This window comes from Panthera leo, chromosome A1, assembly GCF_018350215.1.
Source record: "Panthera leo isolate Ple1 chromosome A1, P.leo_Ple1_pat1.1, whole genome shotgun sequence".
Lineage (NCBI taxonomy): Eukaryota > Metazoa > Chordata > Mammalia > Carnivora > Felidae > Panthera > Panthera leo.
The window spans coordinates 51,119,495-51,143,982 of NC_056679.1; the positions used below are offsets into that span (position 1 = coordinate 51,119,495).

Below are 24,488 nucleotides of genomic sequence, written 5' to 3' on the forward strand. Positions count from 1 at the left end.
ATTTATCTCTGCTTGTTGAATGTATACTAAAATATCTATTATAACCACAGTGAAATGTATTTTCAGGCTGCGAACCGGTCATAAACAATGAGGAAAAGAGAAACAATAGATCTATCTTTCCAATTAAAACCTGCAAACTCTCCAATTTACCCTTCTTGTTCATAACTAGAATAAGATTTTTTCAAAAAAGACAAACATAAGCATAATGATGCACTGGATTGAAAGAAGAATGTTGGGAACATGCTCAAATGATAATGATCATAGACAACTAAGAAAACAGAAACTAAAATACTATTATTAAGTTAATTTGTTGTTCATGGTTAAATAACAACCATGAGTCCAAACTCTGGGTAAAACACCAGTTTTTAAAGTTCATATATTTTTTTTTAAAGTTGCCATTGCTAAAGACAGATGGCACAATTCTTAATATGGTTGTCTTACTCTATAAATGCTCTATTGATTAGCACAACTTTAAATACCCTGAATATTTTTTGTATTATTTTCATGAGTTACTATAAACTTTTCAGTGGTCTCAGGATAGGGTAAGAAAATTGATGCAGCTCCATCTTACCTCTTCCTTCCTCTAATCTGTGTCTCCTGATTACACGCTGCCTTTTTTCTTCTTGTCGTAACTGAAGGTGTTCTTCAATGTTAACCCCAGGCACTGGGACAGCTAGATGATTTACCAAACAAAAACAAAACAAAACAAAAAAACACATATAGACAGATACAATAATAATTATGAGAGAACTATGCGAAATTGGAGAAAGTAAAAGCTAACAAAACACCAATGAAAACACAAATTATTTTTACTCGAAGAATCTTAGCAAAAAAGAGGAAAAGAACCTTACCTTTAATTAATGACATATTGTCAGTTACCAGACAAGCAGTACTGAATAGTTAACTATTAATTTTTTAACATATACTAATATAAATTGTTTAATTACTAAACTGATGTATAGTACAAGATATAGGACAAGATGTATAGCACAATCCATCAAATTACCTAACAGAAGATCTAAAGGTATCATTTCTTTCACAGCATCAAGAATTCCTCTTTGTCTTGCCTCCTGACCATCCAACTCTCTTGCACATGCCTTGCAACACCCACACACAGCACAGCCAGATTCTCCGGAACCACAACCACAGATCCTTTAAAAAAAGAAAAAAAGTACCTGAAATCCTTCTACTCTTTCCTTAAAACTCTTTTCTAGAACCATCTTTTCTGTGTTTTTGAAATTAAGTTACTTGAGTCAGCAATGAAATCACTCCTTCAGATCAGGATGTGCCAATTTGAAAGAACTGAACAGGTATAAATAGACGGAATAACAAAAAAGATTTAGGGGTGCCAGGGTAGTTCAGCCAGTTAAATGTCTAACTCTTGGTTTCGGCTCAGGTCATCATCTCACGGTTTGTGAGTTCGAGCCCTAGGTCAGGCTTTGTGCTGACAGTGTGGAGCCCGCTTGGGATTCTCACTCTCTCCCTTTCTCTCTGCCTCTCTCCTGCTCTCACATGCTCTTTCTCTCTCTCTCAAAATAAATAAATAAACTTAAAAAAAAAAACAAACCCAAGAGTTTATTAAGCTCCTCATGGGTATAACTGGTATATTCCTACAGAAAATACAAATGGATTCTGCTATCTTCAAAACCACTATTAACAAATATTTTTAAAAGTTATCACAATTAGTAAAGCACCAGCAGTTTACTATTAAATGGTCTGGATGAGTTAGTTGGTTACCAAACAACACTATTCTCCATCAACTAACTTAAGAAAGGTGTGGATAGCCATCAATAAGTGAACCCAGCTTGTCAGCTTCATACATTACGTCTCCTTTTCCCTCCATTCTTTATATGCCATCATCTCTCATTCTCTCCTCTTACTGTGTCCAATTACCTGTTTTTTTTTTCCTTCTTCTTTGTCTTTTTTCTTATCAGTTGTGAACTAAGTGTATGACATTTGATTATCACACAAGGAAGACTAGAACACTCCCAGAAGTTGGCTACAGGGTCAGTGAACAACTAACTTCTTAGTCACATATTTCATAGATGTAGAAGTCATAGCTTTCATGTTATTTGTTGGACTGGAACTGAAAACCTTTAGACAGCTTCACTAAGCCTGTGGTTATCCAGATTTGTGGTGGTACAAGAGAAAGGATCTACCTGGCAGCAGTTTTGAAAGACACAGCCCTGTGAAACTCCTGGGTTTAAAATGCAAGCAGTACCGACATTTTGGAGGATCACTAACCATTGGAGTAAAAACTGATGAACCAGTATGCCCTACAGAATTGTCTGTGGGAACTGTTTCAAAGATAATGTGGCATTCTAAATTTATTCTAAGATATACAGTCACAATTTTATAATAATTGAAGTCATTTTTAATGGTGCAGAGTGTCCTGGCATATAGTCCTATAGTGATTTTATTTCATTTATTCATTTCTGCCTCATTAATAAAGAAACTATTGTATTTGGTTAGGTACTGTCCATTTAGGTCTATAAATTATTGGAAACTGATAGTAAATCTCTGGGGAAAAGCACATAAAGAATAATAACTAATTTCAGGAAAGATCAGAAAATTCAGAAATTCATTTATGATACTTATCAACAGCTCATGTTCAGAGATTGGGGACACTTGATTTTAATGGAAATAGCTTGGGAAAGATGCAGGAGGACACATTTCAACTCCAATACTATTTAAAAAAAAAAATCATAGACTCTTTCTGTATCCAAATTATATTAAAAATAAACAATTAGAGACTTAAATATAGCAAACAGAGCCAAACATATAGCTTTGTAGAAGAAACATTATTCTTTGATAGAGAGCCAAAATGTTCTTACATATGCTGAAAATGCCAAAAAAAATTTATTGTTAAAAAATCATAATCATTACAACAGCCTAAAATAAAGGCCTGTTATATGTGATTTATTTTCCTATGTTAGGCCAAGTACAAATCTAGAAATACACTCATAGTAGATGCAGACATTATGTGGGAGGAAGTATCTGACTACTTAAAGAGGTATCAGAGACGGAGGTCAGAGATGCAGGGGTGGCTGTCCCAGCTCTGGGCTTTTCTTCACAAGATCCCCCGCCCCCACTTCCCGAAGTCTGCTAATTATCATTAACTAATCTGATCTTACAAAGATCAGATCTATCATAATACAAAGATCTATCATAATTAATTTCCTTACAAAGAATGCCCCATTATGTTATATTGGTAACAAAAATAGGACCCAAAATTCTAGGGAAAAATTGCATTCTGATTCTGCCAAATAGGCATACATATTAACTTTAAAATAATGATAATACAGGATTCTGGGGGAAAAAAAGATCCAAAAAGAGTGTAAGGGGATAAATACAAATAGGTGTAATGTAACTTAAGAAGTGACAGTTCCTAGAACACCCAAAATTGCGAACATAAATTTAATTTAAATGAAAATTATATGTCTCTAATTGAATATTTTACATGATATTTGATACTTCTATCCAGAATAGATTCATGTTCAACAAAAAATGAAAAGATACATGGTATTAAAGCAGTCTTAGAAAAAGAATACAAATTAAGGCACAGCCCAAGCCTTGAAGAAACTTTTGACTTGTTTTAAATAATGGTTTAAATGAATCGAATGAAAGAAAGAAAAGCAACGTAAATGACACTGAATTAGAAACTATCATAATAGAAAACAATTACTAGAATTACACGTACATGCCAATACGCCCTCAAGAAACAACACAGAACAATTCTGAAAAGAAATGTGTTCTGCACATTTTCTACTCATATTTTACTTTTTCAGTATGAATCATTTTCTTACCCTCCGGGGACTCTGTCTGGACGCCCACTACTGACACAACTGGCTCCATAACCTGTACAGTCTCCGCAGACAGTGCACACCATGCACTGTTCCAGCTTCCATTTATGCATGCCTGGAGGGCACATCATGGACTTCTCATCTTTCTCATCTAGTTCTTCTTCCAGGTCTTCATCCATTGCTGTTGCCATATTTTCAACTCCAAACCCTACATGACAGATCAATTTGTAACCTTTATGTAGATTATTCTCATGTCTTAAAAAACACACATCACATATAGTAATCCAAATGAATATACAAAAGAATGCTGAAACAGAAAGTAACAAAAATATAATTTAATTTAGGGACCACAAATAAATGCTCTCCTCATTTCCTTTTTGCAAAAAGAGGGAAGGCAGGAACACCTCTTAGCCGTTACTTTATGCCAATCATACTTTTAACTTTTGCTGATTTTAGTCCCTCCTTTCCATCTTCATTGCCAACACTGTCCTTCAACAGACCACAGAAAGTCTCTCAACTATGCTCTAAGCCATGTGTCCCTCCACTCTAGAATATCCTTCCACAACTGGTAATCAGCTTCTTAAAACATATACTTGACCCTATGATTTCACAATTTACAAACCTCCAATGTTTTTCCATGGTCTTTAAAAGAACAAAACTCTTCAGCAAGATACAGTTAGTTACAACATGGCCCTCGAATTTTCTGTAACCTCATTTCTTCCATGCAAACTACATTCTGTCTGAACCTAAATTCCCTCTGCTTTCTAAACATACTATGTCCTTTCACATGCTCAGGGCCTTTGCTCATCCCTGCTCCATCTGTATCTCTCTACCTCATTTACCAGATGCCTCGCTCTACCTCATCTACCAGAGAAACTCCTCTTCAGCATTCAATAAAACTTAGCCCGGAAGTCATCTGCCATGAAAGGACTTACTACTTTTTGCAGGGAGTTAGTCACTATTTCCTCAAAGCCTGTTTATGCCTCAATTACAACTTACAGAATTGTGTTACAATTCACTCAACTGTAAAAAAATTGTTTTTAATGCTTATTTATTTTTGAGAGAGATAGAGCGTAAGCAGGGGAAAGAGCAGAGAGAGAGGCAGACACAGAATCCGAAGCAGGCTCCAGGCTCTAAGCTGTCAGCACAGAGCCCAACACGGGGCTCGAACTCACAAACCATGAGATCATGACCTGAGCGGAAGTCGGACCCTAAACCGAATGAGCCACTCAGGGGCCCCTTGTTCAACTTTTTAAAGATCGGACATCTACTCCGGATGACCCAAGTGTTCCTTTATGAGAGTCAGCAAACTTTTTTGTAAAGGGCCACACTGCAAAAAATTTAGGCTTTGTAGGCTACACAAGTCTCTGTCACGTTTTTTTTTTTTTTAAATAACTCCTTATAAATGTAAAATCCATTCTTAGCTTGAAGAGTCACACAGAAATAAGCCACTGAGCAGACACAGCATCAGGTTATGGTTTGCAGACCTCTGCTCTAGGCAGTGAGGACTCTGATAATGAGCTATTATAATCTAGCGAGAAAGACAGACTTTTTATCAAAATACCATACAAGAAAACTGTAAATATACAACTGTGATAGAATTATGAAGAAACAAATAGTGTTACAAGAGACTGTAATAAAAGAGTAAATTTATGGGAATAAAGTATTTTTATGTTTGTTTTTCCTATTAGACTTAGATCGTCAAAGACCAGGTTATGCCTTACTCATTTTATCTCTTATTCTTAGTCAACCTTACTCTCTTATCACTTGTAACAGACTCAGTATAGGTCTGTCTAATCAAGAAGTAAACTCGTAGAATATACAGCCTCTTTTAATCTCTGCCACTTCTAATCTATATACAGGCTAGGAAATTAAATAGCCAAGTACTGGACAACTACTTATAGAGTTAGAATAAAGCAACTCTGAAGGCTTGAGTGCATGTTTTTAATAATCATGATAGCTAAAATATACTAAGCACTTACTTGCATTTGGGTCTACTTGCATTTGGGTTTACGTACTCATTTAATCATCCCAACAATGCTATAACTATTATCCCCAAATTACTCTCTAAATTCAAAGCATCCCAATCATAATACCAAGTAGAAAAACTGATTCTAATTCATATTAAAAGTAAAGGCCCCCAACATGACTATATGAAGAAAAAATTTATATAGAAAAGCAGTGAAAAACTTATCACCAAAATTTAGAAATTATATACAACAAAAGAAACCTAAAATAAATGCAAAGGTTAAGCCACAGTTAGTCAAAGATATGTGCAACACATGCAATATAATATATAAAAAATTCCCACAAATCAATAAGAAGGCAAATAAAATGAGAAGTTTGAAGAGATGGTCTAACACTACTAACAATCAGGAAAAGCAAATTAAAAAAAAAAAAAAAAAAAACAAGGGACCCAGCCACTCCACTCATAGTTATATGCCTAAAAGCATACAAATTTCACCAACATTCACCAGAAATGTTCATAGAAACCTTATTCATAAAAACCAAAACTAGAAACCACCCAAATGTCCATTAATATGAGAAAAGATTCCAAAACTGTGGTATACATTCACACAACTGATTACTATACAACAATGAAAATGAACAATCTATAAATGCTTGTAACAATATAAATTAATCTCATAAACAAAGTTGAGTGAAAAGAAACTAGACACAAAAGTTCATGTGACATAATTCTATTTATATAAAATACAAAAGTATGCAAAACTAAATTAAGCCGTTATCTAGAGAGGTAGATGGTGACTGGAGAGGAACATAAAGGGGGATTCCTAGGGTGCTGGTAATATACTATTTCTTGATTAAGGTGCCGATTACATGAATGTGTTCAGTTTGTGATAATTCATCAAGATCCACACTTATGCATATTTTGATCCATGTATGTTTTACTTCAATATAACAAATAAAAAAAATAATGAAATACAATGTCATAGTCATCAAACTGACAAAAATCAGAATGTTAATACTACCTCTAGGAGTGATGTGGAAAATCAGAGTATAAATTGATACAACCTCTTTTAAGAAAAATCTAGCAAAGCTGAAATCTACAACACCAGAAATTACACTTGAGAAATCTCAGATGTTTGCCAGGAAACATGAATAAAAGAGGTTTTGAAATTATTGATAAGAATGAAAAGTTAGAAATAAACTCATCTATCAGCAGGAGAATGGATAAACTTGGCATGTTAGTGGTATGGTTTATTACACAGCACTTAACATGAATCATTTAGATTTATATGTACCAACATGGACAGAGTTCAAACACAATGGTGAGACTAAATAAATAAACCTCCTAATTTGCAGAAAAATATAGATTGGCACTTATAAAAGTATCTTACATATAAAACATGAGTATGTAACACATTTTACATATAAAATATATAACAAGTAAAAATACAGAAATATGACAGGATCAAAGTGATGATTGTGGTTGGTCTGGAGAAAGAGGGAGTATAATAATAAATCTTGGAAGGAGAATACAGGGCACTTATCTATAACTTTCTTACTGAAAAATAAAGCATGGTGCTAGATACACAATTTTTTCATATTATAATCTTATTTTCTGTACTTTTCCTTTCTTTTAAAAAAAGATACATAAAAACCCTTTATGTTCCCTATGACTATATAATCTGTATTCATTTTATGTATTACACTACTAGTCTGCTTTCTAATTCATTACTTACTAGCAGAGTAGGTATGATTTTTTTACAAAGTAAAAAAAGCCTTTAACAATTTTATTTTGGTTATTATAAATTTTACAGTAATACTCTAAAACATAGGTGTAAATATATGCCAAATTTTCATAAGAGTTTCAGAATAACAGGGAAATAATTTTTTTTTAGTTCAAAACGTTTATAAAACATAATCTGAAAATATATTTATATTACACATAGAAAACTAAAACTAAACTGTTTCTCTCCTTTCTGCCTAGTAGGTATTATCCAAAACTATGGTTCAGTATTTTAGCAAGAAGAAAAATATTTCCATTTTGGAGTAATCCATTTCTTTCCTTTCTTTTGTTCTTCCTTCCTTTTAAAAATCAATATGCTCTAACAGACTTACTCTTTTTAAAAACAAAAGCATTTTAAGTACACGCATATATGAATATGGTAAAAAAAAAATTGTGGCCTCTTGATATTCAGATGAGTCTGCCATCAAGAAGGTCCCAAACCTGTTTATGTTAATTCATACAAATATTAACCCTCAAATATTAATCCTCAAACTCTTTTGTACTTTGAACACAGTTCAACACTTGGTTCTGATAATATGTATTTATTTCCTATTCTTCAGCCCACACCAAATTAAAAACAGAAACCAGCAATTGGAATGAAGGGTACAGGATAGCACTGATAGCAGCTGGAAGTAAACACTGAGAGCAAGAATGAAGTAGACATAAACCATTACCAACACCAAAAAACCACAAGCATGACAAAGGATAAACTCCTCTTCCTGTCAATACCCTTTGTATTAGGGAAAAGCATATGGTGAATAGGGTGCATCTGCAATTCAGCTCTTGGTAAAGGGTCAAATATTCTTAAGATCATTTTCAGTTGTCAGGAACTGATTAAATTGCAGGTAGCATGTGCTCTTAAAAAGGAAGATGATATTTGCCAGATAGACTGCTGCCAAATATGGCTAAAACTGAAAATGTGTAGGGATGCCTGGGTGGCTCAGTGGGTTGAGAGTCCAACTCTTGATTTTGGCTCAGGTAATGATATAGCCCTGCTTGGGTTCGAGCCCTGCATCAGGCTCTGTTGATGGAGCCTGCTTGGGATTCTCCCTCTCCCTCTCTCTGCCCTTTCCACGCTTTCTCTCTCAAAATAAGTAAACTTAAAAAAAAAAAAAACAAAAAAAACTAAACTAAAAATGTGTGGTATAAAAGAAACTAATAATGAAGAGTTTGAAAAATGCACTTTTCTAGAATAGTCACCCAAAATGCTAAATCAAAGAGGTGCTATTACATTTTATATAAAATTAAGAAAAATAGGGGAGCCTGGCTGGCTCAGTTGGAAGAGCATATGACTCTTGACCTCAGGGTCATGAGCGCAAGCCCCATGTTGGGTGCAGAGATTACTTGTATTACATACATACACATATATAAATAGACAAACAAACAAACTTAAAAAGAAAAAACATTCAAGTTCATTTGCTCAAAAATTAAAAGTCTAAAGTATACTCGATTGTTTCAGTGATATAATACCAAATAAATAAGAAATTCAGTGGTTTTCCTAATTTATAAGTATGAAATTAAAGGGCCACTTGTTTCGAAGAGTAAGATTTTTTACCACACTGTTCTGAAAACCTAATGAAAAGAGGCCACAAAGTTAATATCCACATGTCCAACACCTACCTTTCCCCCCCTGGTTCATGGCACCAGTGTCTCGTCCACACTGTCCTTTATTATTTACACCAAATGTCCAAACTTCTCCATTCTTCATTAAAACACAAGTATGGGCTTTGCCCATAGCTACCTGAATTACAAAATGACCCTTCAAATCTGTTACCAAACCTGTAGGAAAGATACAAATTTGGTAAGAAACAACAATAAAACCTTTCTGAGTCTAGTAAATCATCAGTATTGTAAAAGGACCACCTCAATACAGAATTTTTTATTTCTGGGATAAAATAACCCACAAAAATTAGAAATACATGGCCAAAAGACTGACCAGGTATCAGCAAATTAATTTTGTAGGTTTGTAAGGAAGTTTCAAAATCTTAACACATTATCATCCAGACTTCAGACAAATGCTTCTCGTGAATATTTCTTCTAAATGTCAACACTTCTCAACAACCCTCAGAAGGGTCACTAGTTCTGAAACTTTCCTGGTCCAAGAACAAAGGAGCTTATAAATCATGTACTTAACCTGCTTTGACTTGCCTCAGCAAAACAAAATAAAATACTTGCTGGGGAATACTGAAATAACACTGCTTCTGTAGAAACCTGTGAGATGATCCAAAGCAGCATTTTTCAATCCTTTTTAACCTACAGTGCTTTCTTCCACAATCCAATAGCTAGCTAGTTTAGCCAGTTCCTAAACCTCACTTATTCACATATAACTTTCATTGTATGTGCCATATCCAAATGCAACCCATATAAGCTTAGTATTTTTTGCATCAATTTTAAATTGACTAAAGCATTTTTAACCTTATCAAGTAATCAACGGTAAAAATCAGATTGTTGAGTATTTCCACTATATACTAAAGAGTTAAAAACTGAAGTGTTTGTTTTATTTAAATTACAAAAGCCATAATTCTTGTATCACACTTTGGGAAAGCTGTTATTATTATTATAATATTATGTTATTATTTTCTCAGATACTACTTTCCTAAGGTGACTTTCTCTTCCACCCTATATTACTTAGGTCTTTTTAGCTCAAAACTTTCCATTTTTAGTATTTAGTATACTTGAAAAAGATATGTATATTTAGCAATATTACTTATTATTACTAACAGTACTAGCTGACATGTTTTGGCCCTTGCATGTGCTAGGCTCTGTGCTTAGCATTTCATAAGCATTATCTCCTATAATCTTATAACAACCATATGAAACAGGTACTGTCATTAGCTCCCTTTTGAAGATGAAAAAAGTGAAAGTAATCTCTGAAAAGTTAAAAAATTTAAGTTAGCTATTAGCCAACTAAAAAGTGGCAGTGCCAGGATCTAGGTCTGTATCCATAACCATTAAACCACACTTATCTAATATTTAAGTTGAATAATGCCCAACTGTCTCCCAGATCCTCAAAACAAATACAACATTTTGTGAATCCTTCCTGTCTTATTGCTGGGAACAGTGCCAGTAGTTTTAGGCAGGGCTAATCTTGGAGCTTGGCCAGTGCAGCTCTACCTTAGCTACTACTTTGGAAAGCTTTCCCTACACTCATTTAAATGCTCACATGACATGTTCTTGGTAGTACCCTGGGGAAATGATTTTGGTAATGTAACTGATTTATCATTGATGAGTTACTTATCTCCCTATTTAGATAGTTATGGAAGGATTCTCTCTCTCCTATATTTACTATTATATCCCCAGTTCCCAGCACAGTTGTCTTGTACATGTAGAGTCTTAAGAATTACTTGCCATGTGACTGAGTAACTGAAAAACCAAAAGTTACTGTAATGAGTGGATATGTGGGGTGGGACTAGCCAAATAGAGAGTTTTACATTTATAAACTCTAATTGCAAAAATTTGTCATATTTGGTTGCTAGATTTTCTTTCTAGCCCTTAAGAAATGAGTATGATTGTGACAGCCCACTTGGCAGGATTTTATATGAGGTGAATATGTAAAGCCTGTGAATTTCTTCATAAAAAGGAAAATAGAATAAAATTTCTGATTGGAAGTTTAAGCGATGGTCTCATGCTGGGGAAATGACGTGTTGAATATTTCTAGCAATTAATTATTAAGTTGAACTCTACTCAAACGATATGTGAGTTGCCTTAATGTGGTAATACTTAGATCCTCAGTTGGCCTCAACTGACAGAGTGAATCAAAATTTGGGAGTGGGCTCTTGTATAGTTTAAAAACAGTATTTAGCCTAGCTATTGCTTGCTAAAATCCTGCTGGCTAACACCGATTAAAATTTGTGCATTTATCCAATATATATTTATTGAGAACTGACAGTGTGTCACAGCTTGGTGGACAGGCAGGTATGGTCCGTCGCTGAAAGAAATGTGGAAAAAGTAAAGAAAATATGCTAGAACTGTTAATTTTCTAGACATATCTTTCCAATATAATGTCTAGTATTGGACTTTCTTTGTATAAAAGTGAAATGTATTTAAGTTGAACTTACTTGAACTGTCAGAGTAAATGGCATCTTTCCCAAACATGTATAGCTCTCCATCTTTAGAAATAACAGAACTACTTCCATTATTGCAGGCTGTATACACCACAATCTTTCCTTCCATCTTAATTATCTTTTTAGGTTTGTAGGGTTTTGATTGCCGTCTGCTCTTAGCTTAAAAAATAACACAAAACAAAATTAATTTAAGACATCTATGTATAAATAAAAATATATGCATTTATGACACACTTTATTTATTTTCACAAAGGCCTGGGATTCCCAACATGTCAATTAAAATGAGTCAACCTGCAAGCCTCATATGGTTAATTAATACTTAGGCTATCACTGTCAGATCCTTTTCTTTGTTATACGTTAAAATTTCCAATGAGAAACACCAATTTCTAACAAACTTCTGGGGACCTCAATCTCTGTATTAGCTATTTACACATTATTAACACTATTCCATATATATACATATATATATATATATATATGTATATATATATATGTATATATATGTATGTATGTATATGTATATGTATATGTATATATATGTATGTATATATGTATATACATATACATATATATATATAAACACCATTTCACCATCATATATAACTATATATGTATATAAATTCCCTTTTCTCTCAAACTCTACCTCACATGCTTTCTTATGCTAGATCCTAGAAAGTGAAATCAGTTCCTCATTCGTTGAACACATGTTTAAGTACCCAGTTAGTGGATGGGAAATACATATATGGAGAAAGAGTAAATAAATTTAAATGTGGATGATGATCCAAGTAGCCTCTGCTATCAAAAACTAAATCCCTGAAATGAGCAAAAGACGAGGAATATCAATCTTCTGTTCCTTTGGTCAATCCCAGTTCTTGATGCCTTTCAGAATAAAAACATATTGCTATGCTGGGCACAACTCTGGGACTTAAAATACCATTATACTTTTTCATATAACATGACCCATATACATGTATACAGCAACTACACTATCTCATGCTCAAAGAAAGAACAAGGTCCTCCAAATGCTAGAAGGAAACTTGGCTGTGCTCAAGTTTCTGAGATGGCAATACACATTATGCGTTTTTTTTCCCAAGTAACTTTTATTTACACATGATTTTTACATTAGATGTTGAATTCAAACCTAATCCTCATAAGATGCTACTCCACTGTGCTAAAACATGTAAAGTATATGGGAAGTTACAAAAAGAGAAAAATGGCACTTTGAGAAAGACTGAACAGAAATATAGGAAAGATAAGAGATAAAATTGTTTTCATTGTTTAGGAATGATTTAATTACAGAGAAATAACACCAAGAATAGTGACCCATAACTAAAGCTACTATACAAGGCAACAAAAGGTTTACTTCATTCTGAAATATATATTCCTTATAAAATTTTGGGTGACCTAAGATAATATATTGTAATAAATACGTTTTTAATAATAACACCAATGAGCAAAACAGATGAATAGCAATATATACATACAAAAAGTATATATAAAAATTTACGAAAATCAACTCTACAATGAAATCAGCAATCCCAGTTCTTTAATGAACAGTACACTATTAACTGATCATGCCACAATGTAAAATCATCTATTAATCTGGTAAGGTTAATCTGGTAAGGCTACTGAAATTGATATACCTTATGTTAATAAATTCCACAATATTTTTACTGAATGTCCAGTTTCTTAGTCAACTTACTTGACTCTCCATCTTCTCCTTTACTAGCAGATCCTGTAAAGAATATGCTTCCATCTTCTGCAACTAAAAGGGCATGAGAACCATCATGTCCAACTGAAAAGTGTACAATCTTTGGAGATTTTGTAATTGGTAGTTCAACCCATTTTCCTGCTGAAGGACCACCTTGCTTGATTCCAAGACTCTGGTACTTGCCAGTATAATATATCTTATATATCAAAAAAAAAAAAAAAAAAAAAGAGGGAGTAAGAGAGAGACAGAGATTTATGGTGCCTTTTGGGGTAGTGTACCAGGTTTCACATGAGAGAAAAAAGACTTTCATATCTTACTAAAAAACAAAAATAACAAGAAACCAAACTGTTTTTATACTTCAGTGAGATCAATCGGTAGGAGAGAAATATACATATTTTTCTAAAGATCCAGTTCATAATAGCTTTTTCTTATCTATTCAAGGTATCTATAATCTTCCATTATAAGTCTCCTGATAGATATGAATAAAAATATACTTCACAAATATACTCTAACCTCACAAGAGGAGGAAATGGATAAAACTCTCAACTTGTTTTCCTAATGTAAAAAACCCTACATATTAATATACCATAATTGCCTAGTAATTTTAATTTTCTTTTTTTTTAATTTTATGTTTATTTTTGAGAGAGACAGACAGACAGAGCATGAGCGGGGGAGGGGCAGAGAGAGAGGGAGACACAGAATCTGAAGCAGGATCCAAGGCTCGAACTCATGAGCCATGAGATCATGACCTGGGCCAAAGTCAGATGCTTAACTGAGTAAGTCACCCAGGCTCCCCTAGTCATTGTAATTTTCAAAATTCTTGTAATTACCTCACTTTATTCTCACACCCATGAGATAAGAAAGAAGCTTCTATCTCTACAGACTGAGCTCTACAATCTGTCACTTATACTTGCTCCTACTTTCCCCAAATTGTAGTCTTTATATTTCTGAACATTTATAGAAATTTGCAATAAATGTGTTCATCAAAATAAACTCAAAATATGAATTCATTCCCACTCAAAGAATTAAAAGCTCCATAATTAAAATATCTGTAAAAATGTAATATTTTATAAAGTTTTATACTCTTGTATCTCACAATTTTCTTTTATACTATTTCAACATGAATAAAACTTCACCATATTAAAAAAACATAAAATAATTTAAAATCAAAATTTCAATTATGTTTAAACATGTGGCCTATGTAAATAAACTAATCAACTGATTATACCAATTGGTTATCTCATAAAACATAGGATGTTCATTTTTAATACTAAAGAGTAATTTACCTTTCCATTTGCTGTTTTCATTAGTGCAAACTCTCGCCCTGCACCAAGAATTGCTGACTCCTCATCAAATCCTGTGCCTGATAATACAAGACTCATAAATATTACTATATTTTAAGATGAACAATGTAAATCATAATTTTGCACTATTTTGAGTTATTGAAAGGTCAACTCCGTACCATTCAAAAACAAGGATGACAATAAACTTGTTGAATCACTATGAAACTAATGTAACATTGTGTGTCAACTACACTTCAATTAAAAAAAAGAAAAAACAAGGATGACAAAATATGCCATATTCCTGACTTAAAAAAAATTAACAGTATGTACCGTACTCCAAGGAAAGATAAAATTACCATAAATTTTTAACTTGTTCCAAACTAGTGCCAAATTAATCTTTTAAACATAAAAAAATGTTTAAAACCAATGTCAGCAATATTACTTGAATTAATGAATTAAGAAATTTTTATTGAGCATTATTATTAGGTAGTAGGCATTACATAGTGCATGAACCTTATCCCATTCAATTTTCACAAATATACTGCCTGATTTACTCGATGAGGTTAGTGCAGACACAGAGTCGTTTGGGCTTGAACAATGTCGTGCAGATATTTGAATTAAGGTATATTAGATTCTTTGTTCCATGCTCTTTTCTACAGAAGAACATTTCATGTGGCTACTCCATGAATTTGGATACATATGTGTGCATACATAACAAAGACCCTTATGCATATTTTCAAATTCTAAAACTATGAGTAAATAATTACATATGGTATATTTTATGATTTTGTCTAATATAAACTACTAGTTTATGAGCTTTTTAAATTTAAAAACTACAATTTCAGTACTTTCTATGGAAAAATTATAAAAACACTACATAATTAAATAAAATAGGCAAAGCATATCACTCATGTCAAGTTTATTAAACTTAATGAGATAATAGTCAAAAAGGTGGGTCTTGCAAAGAATCCTGCACGTTAGAAATGGCACTATTAAACCTGGAACAGCACGGCAAACCAAAATTGAGAGCCTCCTGGGAAACAGGATCCTAATTACTACTAGGACACTGCAGGAGGATGTATACTAAGACAGAAATATTCTGTGGCTGTCCCTATTTCTGCATCCAGATGAAAGATTATTAATCAGTGTTTTAGGCCAATTACCATTGTCACAATCTACGGGATCTACTGGCTGTCCTAAAAATCTGTTCAAACTAACAATCAAAGGTTTTAATGAGGGAACTATGTATATTAATGTAGTAATATTTACAGCGCAAGTTTTCAAAATTTTAAATAATTGAACAAAGATAAAACATATAAATTAAGGATGTCCCTAAGTGCTGCCTATAATTCTTATCAAATGTAAGTTTATTTTCATTTGCTCTATTTAAAATGAAAACGGAAAATCATTAGTCACTTTCTTCAAATGGTGTTCATATAACACACTCTGTTTAAAGGCCATATTTCCTAGTTACTTATGCATACTAATTCATAAGTTGCTTTATAGTAACAGCAAAGTAACTGCCAAAACATAACACACAATGCTTAAAACACTGTACTAGTTTTCAAAAGAATAAAGAATCTGAAAACTTAAATATGGGAGAAAGGCTTATTTGACTATCTTACTTATAATATGCAAGTCCTTTTCCAGATCAAATAGTGAGATTCCACAGGCATGTAAACATTTTCTGGCCAGTTTAAGTTGTAATTCTTGTTGTAGCACAGGTTCAGTGCTTGTGGCAAAAATTCTGACAACAAAGCCATCCTAAAAGAAAGAAAACACTCAGAGTATTATGTTGCATAAACTGGTCTTCCAAGGCTTTATACTAATTAATAACAAATAATTTATGAGAAAGGGATTCCATTTACACCAGCTATTCATGATTCAGAGTACTTACATCTCTTGAGGCAGCGATCTGATTAATATATTCTCCATCAGTGAATAAAATATTTTGACCTTCAGTATGGCAATCTGTACAAGAAGAGGAAAAAGTAATTATATTACAATATAAATAAATAGCTCACAAAATGACTTTACTCCTCTGTTGAAGTCAGAATGAGAGTTCTCCAGGCAATAAGGATAAACTTAAACTTAAAGGGATACTGTGCTTTTTTAATAAAGAATTACAAATTAGCAGAAACTAAGTAATTCAACTATTATTACATTTTGTGCTTACATTTATAAATCTTCCATAATCAAGGACCTGAAAGCCCACCTAATTTCAAAATGAATTAGTATTAGATGTAGTCTGATAATAAACATGCACCATGATGAACAAACTATAATGTTGGTTATAATCATTTCAATACATGCAATGTAGGCAACACTCTACCTTCAGACATACATCACAGTCATTAGTGTCACAGAAAAATACAGATAGACCTAAAGCTTCTGCATTTGAGGTCTATGGCATCCAGCTACAGATATCCCTTGCTTTATCAAACAGAACTGGTTATACCATTTCCACTTAGAAGTTTAATGGTTATTCCCAGCATTTTCAACATTTAGCATGCTATGTATACATTTGTGTGTGTGTGTGTGTGTGTGTGTGCACGCACGCGCGCGTGTGTTTAAAGTAAGCTCAATGCCCAACTGGAGCTTGAACTCACGTCACGACCCGAAGATCAGGAGTCACATGTTGTACTGACTGAGCCAGCCAGGTGCCCACAGCATGCTACACATTTTAAATGTTCATCTGCTTTGTACAACAAACACACTTAGGTTTATGTATTTCTTTTGTCTGAAAGCACTCATATATTTTGGCTGGAATTATTGTGTTTTATCAATACGATATGTATCTCTGTGGAACAGTGCACTATCTACTTTGATCAAAATAATGCACAAATGCCATTGTAACAAGGGATACCAGTATTACAGAAGGACCACTGGAACATGTGTTAGTGATTGCTACTGAACAACATGAAACTACAAGCAAAATCAACATCTAAATATAAACTGTATCCTTTTGGAAAAACAAATGTTCAGCAAGCAAGTATAAAAGCACACACACTTCTCAAAATAACTGCAGAGAACTAGGATGAATCTCTCCATTAATTACAATACCAAAATAATATTTCATTTCTATTTGCACCTGAATCAACAAAACGTAAAATTCTGGTTTTGGAATGCAGTAATGGAGCCCACCCAAATAAGCTGGATTACTCCATATCTTTGCCCAGGAGCTTCATACTAGCATACTTCCTTATTATAAATATGCAAAACACAGGCAGACCCTTACCAAATAGAGAATTCAGTGATCACAAACTGGAAATAGAAACTGGGAGACAAGGCCCACTGGTAGCCCAAGAGACTTGGTAATCAAAGAGAGGAGAAATCGAAAGAAAGAGTTCCTAGTCCACTGTACAGAATACAAAGAGGCGCAAGAAAGATGCTTCCCAAGCTCTAAGCAGTAAGATTTTAAACTAAAAAGCAAAGAAGAAAAACTCATTATAATTTCAGATAAATGCAGGGGTGAGGAGTGAAGTGGCGCAAGAAGAGTAGCAAAAATTCTCATGATCTGAGGCAATCTGTCACCAGACATGGAGAGTAAATGACATAGGATACAATATAAAAGATATGTCAACATATAAAGGCTAAAATGATTATTAACAGAAAAAAGTATGTTCTAAGTTCATCAATGCTAGGTTGAAAATAACTTATTTACAAGCTAAACTATAAGACAAGTTGAAACATGAAGCTCAAGGAATTACCAGATTTATGTCAATTTTAAATATGGTATTCATTACCATCTATAAACCTGACAATTTACTTGTGCTTCTTGATGTGAAAACTATAGAGTTGCCCCTAGTTAGGGGGAAAACGGGAAAAAAAAAAAAAAAGAGTGCTATTGAAGAAATTGCAGACCAGGTCAAAGAAATGGAAAAATGATGATGGGTATCTTCCGGGTATCTTCGGGCTTGAGCGCAAGTCTTCCTGCTGCATGATTTCAAAAAGATTTTCTCTTTATCCTTTCTTTATCCAGCATGTAATGTTATAAGACAGCATCTTCAGGAAAATATCAAGCAACATCTGCCAGTTGGGAAGACATACAACACGGGACTGTCCTCCCAAAGTTTGGTTCATTCTTCACCTTGAATATGGCATGTATTCATGAAACAAAGAAAGCCACACTTGTACTGTTAAAAGTTGTATTTCATATGTTAAATGATGTAGAGGGATTTAAACTGAACAAAAACATTAACAAGTCAATTCTTATCATATTTTCATCATAAATAAAACAGCTATACATAAGCCATTTTCAAATAATCTTCTCAGTCACAATCTCTGTTAATTGATCAGGGTTTCTCAGAAGCAAATCTTTTATATTAGTATCTACCTGTTGGTGTGTGCATGGTGGGGGTGAGTGTTTAAAATTTTTCTTCCAAGACATTATCCTAAAATGACACACACAAAGAGCAACAGGGATGCTCATTACAGTATAACTTATATGGTAAAAAACTAGGAGGCACTTCCATTTGAATGTATTTTGTAACATTAAAATGATATTGGAACTATATGCAGAATATTAAGTGAAAGGGATAGGTCCAAAAAAAGGATTAGGTAGCATATGATCTCTTCTTTTTTTTTTTTTTTTTTTTCCACAACAATGTCCATCTAAACATAGGAAAAAGATAGGATATTTACCAATATGCTGATAGTGTTTATACATGAGAATTGGGGTTACAATTAGTTTTTATTTTTTCCTTATATATACTTATACAATAAATATTATTATTTTTAATATATGTATATATAAGGGGGTACATGTAATCATTTTAAAATTATTATCATCATCATCATCACCAGAGGCATGGCCCAGGACTTGCAGTGATTTAAAAAAACCTGTAGATATATCTGTAAACAGTGATTTATAAAATAGCTCTAATAAGTTATGTTTTCCAAAGTACTTTATTTGTTGAAACACACATGAAATGTGGCATTTACCTTAACATGGTGTCATGTACACTAATTTGGATATATATATATATATATATATATATATATGTGTGTGTGTGTGTGTGTGTGTATATATGTGTGTGTGTGTGTGTGTATATATATATATATATATATATATATATATATATATATATATATGCATAGCAACATCTGAACATCTGAATAAATGTTTGATGAAGTTGAAGGAACCTTTAAAAAATTAACAAGCAGCTTGGGAGCAATTATCCTTCCCAATGTATTCTTCAGAAGTAGTTCTCGATCATTTTCAGATGGTCAAGTGCCTAAAAGTAGTATTGCTGCTCTTCATGAAATTACTGATAGACACATTAAACATTTAAGATTTTAATATAAACAAACTTCCTCACTATGCATTAAAGGCATATGCAAATTCAAAGATTTTAAAATGGATATCATGCATTTGCCCAGTGTTCTACAAAATTTAAGATCCACTGCCCCAGAATTTAGAAAGTACAGTGATTTAAGAGACAAATGCATATGTGCAACTTCAAAATTAAAGCAAAATGAAATGTGTCCAATGTGCCTTACCAGAGTATTACTAAAAAGTATAAATGATGGAATTTAAAAAAATTCCTGATCCATTCTAAAATCTGTCTCTGAAAACCCTTTCATATGAAGAGGAAAACCCAAAGTGTACTGCTATTAAAGTAAAAATAAAAATTAACAGAGAGTTCTTCATACCAAGTTTTATAAGAGCCAGAGTCATGGTTTTATTAGGAGCAACAAAGAAACCTCACCCCCTTATTCAGCAGCTGAATTAGTCTTGGTGGTGAGGGTGAAGGACCAGGCTGCAGATGGGCAGTGATTTGAAAACAAACACTAAAATGATTTATGCTATATTTCTGATGTCTGTTTTCCTCATATGCATTAACTTTATACACACTATAACATTTTTGTATGTCAAGATTTTTCTCAACCTATTTATAAGCAAGTACTATCCCTTGCTAATCATTGTTTATAGGTCCAAAGGCCCAACATGCACATCTCTTAAAATTTACCTGTAAAGAAAACAAATGACTAGTTGAATAACATACCTGGTAATATCACAGTACCATCCTGTTCCAGTGTTTCAGGGCTTATTCTTATGGCTGTCATGCTGTGGTTATTCACATCTCTATACAATAAATAACCCTGTAAACAACAAAATATTTTGCTGTGTTATGTGTACAAATATCTTTTCATTAGCTGTTTAGCAGAAACAATAGTCATACAGGTCTGTATAGTTTTCTGAGGTATGATAATATGTCAAATTTCGTGTCTACAACAGATTAAATATTAAAAATACAAGTCTCTGAGGTGTGCTTTAATAAGAGGAGGAATTGTATACCACTGAGTATCAATTTAACCTATTACATTCTCAGATACATATATGAGATACACCACACAGGCCAGTACAGACATCTTGCTCAAAATTATTTTATCATTTGCCAAGTAAATAATAGAAATGACTACTGTTACTTTAAGAAATATTTTAAGGAAATATAGCTGAAATATTTAGGTTAATATTAAGAAATGAATAGAGTAGTGGTTTGAGATGGAATGATATGTCACTGGACATACTTCCATGTCCTTATTCCTTATAACATACTATAGTGACAAATAACAATTTGATGTTTTGAACCATGTTAAGTTTTAAAAGACAATCGCTGAGAAATTAATTTGACATTTAAAATTTAATTTCAAAATCTCCCCAATAGTTGATCTAGCACAATTATTTTTCATATAACAATTTATTTAATTTTCAAAATCCTTTCAAATATATCTTATAATCTGATGATGACAACAAGCACTGAGCTGAGCAAGACAGGTATGCGGGGACATATTTATTCAACATCCTTCCACAAGGGAGCTTGTATTTTACCTCTCAGGAAGGGAGACTATGGAAATAAACACTTCTGGCCCTTTTCCATCCTTCATTCGCTTCTCTTCATGGGAGGTGAAGAGTGTAGTAGTGTGTCTGATTGCTGACACCCATTTGGCCACATTAGTCAGGTGATGAGATCACAGCATTAAGAAAGCAACATGGGCCTACCACTTTTCTCTTTGGGAATACTTTGCATGATCCTCCATACAGGTAACTATCCCCTGGGCAGACCACGCACTGTTTCCTGGAAGGTACTGATCTAGGCTTAAAGTGGAGGGTCTTGTGGCAAGAAATTCTAATTTGGACTCACGTCATGGACACATTCCCAATTCATATTTACTAATGGTAATGGTGGTCTCCATTCTTATCTAGAGATTCACAAAATTTGGCTAAATAACAGGGGATCAAATAAGTTAACTGAGTTGTCCAAAGTCACACAGCTAGTAAAGATCACGGTCAGAACTAAAAGTAAACCTCTCATGAATTCTAAGCCAATGTTCTCTATACTACACTGTATCATTGTTATTAGCCATATTAGTAAAAATATACCATATCTATTTAAACAGAAGTCACATTATTTATTGATCGAACAAGTACAAGCCACATGCTCTATAAGAAAGAAAAGTGTGGTTTATTGTGGATATTCTCCTACCTGAGCATACCCTAACCAAGACTTTTTTTCTTTTCTGTTTCTGATGCGAGATGTAGAATTATATATATGGCCCTGCAAAGTAACAAAAAAGCCCATCAACAGTTGCATAATTAATAATCAATGAAAAATAACATAAACGGATGACATTTTATACTTGCGTTTCCATTATGATTACATCAAAATTAAATAGTACTGTAAAAATGAAGCTGAAAACAAAACACAATTAGGGATAACTTCTGCTAGAATTAAGAACTGTAAGGAATCACATTACCCTAACTGTTCCACTGTATCCAGAGCCTATTTTGTATAATCCATCCTTGCATAACAGATAAAGAAAAAATCCATCATTCTGAAGTAGACACTGATCATCTTCATCAACGGATATTTCCTTTAATGGCCACTTGTGCATTAAAGCTGCTTTCTTAATGCCATTGCTAAACCAGTCCTGAATTTGAATTTTTCCCACCAACACTGCCTGTACACTTCTCTGTAGTGAATTTAGTATCATTGGCACCTATTTAAAAGACAAGAAACAAATAAAAAAGCATGTTTAAATGTCCCAAACACAGACAAAATAAAGATACTTCAGTAATGTGTCATCATTTATGAGAAAATAAATTGCTCAGAATTATCATGGTTTGGCACATCAGTAAAAAGTACTAACTAGAAGTTTATTGTAAGAAGCAAATTTCAAGCAGCCCAAAATAAAAATGTCAAATCCAAAGATTATTAACTGACAGTTTGGCTCAAAACACTGAAATACTGCATCTTTCTCCAAAACACTCAATAACCAGTACTGCCTATGATTTCAAGTTCTGTGGACGGAAACATACTAGATTAGTAAAAAGTATGAATACTGGATATAAATAAAATTATACCGTATTAGAATACACATAAGCCAAAATATCTTTTATATGTTATGCATAATTACTAATATGCTTCATGATACGAAGCACAAATTTAAGCATAAGAGAATGGTGTGGCTTCTACAGATGAAACAAAATTTCCAATGTTTCTCTTCCACTTTGCTTCTCCATTATGACTAATACCCATCAACATCAACAATATTCCATAATATGAAAACTCATTTGTTAATTGTGTATTCACTCAGGACTCATTTATCCAATATTCATCAAAGACCTGCTATAAATACCTGTCACATTAAATGAGTCCTCAACAGTCACCAGCATGGGACCAGCACTCTGCCAGCAGAGGAAATTCTGTTCCTCACCTTTTGTCCCTCTTTTACCACATCCAACAATACAGCCAAGCCGCACTGTCCAATATAGCAGCCATTAGCCACATGTGACTGACTACTGAGCTCCTGAAATGTGGTTAGTGCTTTATATACAAAATACCCACTGGATTTTGAAGACTTAGCATAAAAACAAGAGTACAGAATCTTAATATTATATTGATTACATGTTGAAATTATTTTTTAGATATACTGAGTTGAGTGAAATACATCATTCATACATACACATTTAACCACACCTATTTCTTTTTACCTTTTTAATGTGGCTAATAAAAAGATTTTAATTACATACATAGACTACATTATATTTCCATTGGACAGCACTTTGTAGAGGGTAGAGCTTTCATAGGAATAAGTGACCCGCTGTTCATAGATACAGTCTCCTCTTCTTCCAGTTCTAAGGCCTCTCACTCAGCCAAGATATGTAATTTATACTATATATACTTATATATATAATAGGTTTATGTATATAATATATACATAGTTGAATACTACAAATTCTTTCGCTAGAAGTAGCTATATTAAACTTATGGCTATTTTATCTAGAATTGATATCCATATTACTATATAATATGCCAAAGCTTCCACTGTTAATATTTTTGTTTGTTTCAGATACTTTCTGTTGGTGTCTATTATGAACAATGATGCTCCCCTCCCTCTCCAAATCCTCAAAATTGAGCTATATATAATAATTTCTGGTTAAATTAGTATTCAAAGGTCACTTATTATGATTGTGTAATCATGGCTCATGAGCCAAATTGTATATTACATTTCCTTCCTTGTGTAATTTTTTTTTTCATTAAGTCAACAATGGCCCTATTTTTGCATTTGCTAAGTTTTCTCTACACATTCCCTTAAGGGTTCCCCATACACCTTTCAAGAAAGTCAAACATCATTTCTACTTCTTCTGCTTGGCAACACCCCTCATAAAACCTTGTTCTGGTCTAAACTAAAGAAGAGGCAGGCGTGGAAGTTAAAATTGTTCAATATCATGCATGTTCAAAAGCCATCTTCATCGTCCCTCAAACATGACTGCTAGTTGAACTAGGTATGGTGAACATCATTTTCTCTGAGAACTTTGAAGGCACTGTTATTTTCTATGCCAGTGCTGCTTTGAACCAGTCTAATGCC

General features: G+C 33.3%; 1 protein-coding gene across 12 annotated transcripts in view; it reads right to left on the bottom strand.

Annotated features, from left to right (window-relative positions):
• MYCBP2 (MYC binding protein 2) overlaps positions 1-24,488 on the bottom strand; it is a 283,218-nt gene that overhangs the window by 198,792 nt on the left and 59,938 nt on the right. For all 12 annotated transcript variants that reach the window (XM_042928333.1, XM_042928362.1, XM_042928341.1 and 9 more), the window contains exons 6-17: positions 22,374-22,616; positions 22,103-22,174; positions 20,621-20,717; positions 16,510-16,583; positions 16,238-16,376; positions 14,616-14,692; positions 13,321-13,525; positions 11,613-11,777; positions 9,175-9,333; positions 3,807-4,011; positions 1,007-1,152; positions 572-673 (exon numbers count right to left, since the gene is read on the bottom strand). In XM_042928333.1, the coding sequence (XP_042784267.1) occupies positions 572-673; positions 1,007-1,152; positions 3,807-4,011; positions 9,175-9,333; positions 11,613-11,777; positions 13,321-13,525; positions 14,616-14,692; positions 16,238-16,376; positions 16,510-16,583; positions 20,621-20,717; positions 22,103-22,174; positions 22,374-22,616 (1,684 nt within the window). The remainder of the gene's footprint in view (positions 1-571; positions 674-1,006; positions 1,153-3,806; positions 4,012-9,174; positions 9,334-11,612; positions 11,778-13,320; positions 13,526-14,615; positions 14,693-16,237; positions 16,377-16,509; positions 16,584-20,620; positions 20,718-22,102; positions 22,175-22,373; positions 22,617-24,488) is intronic.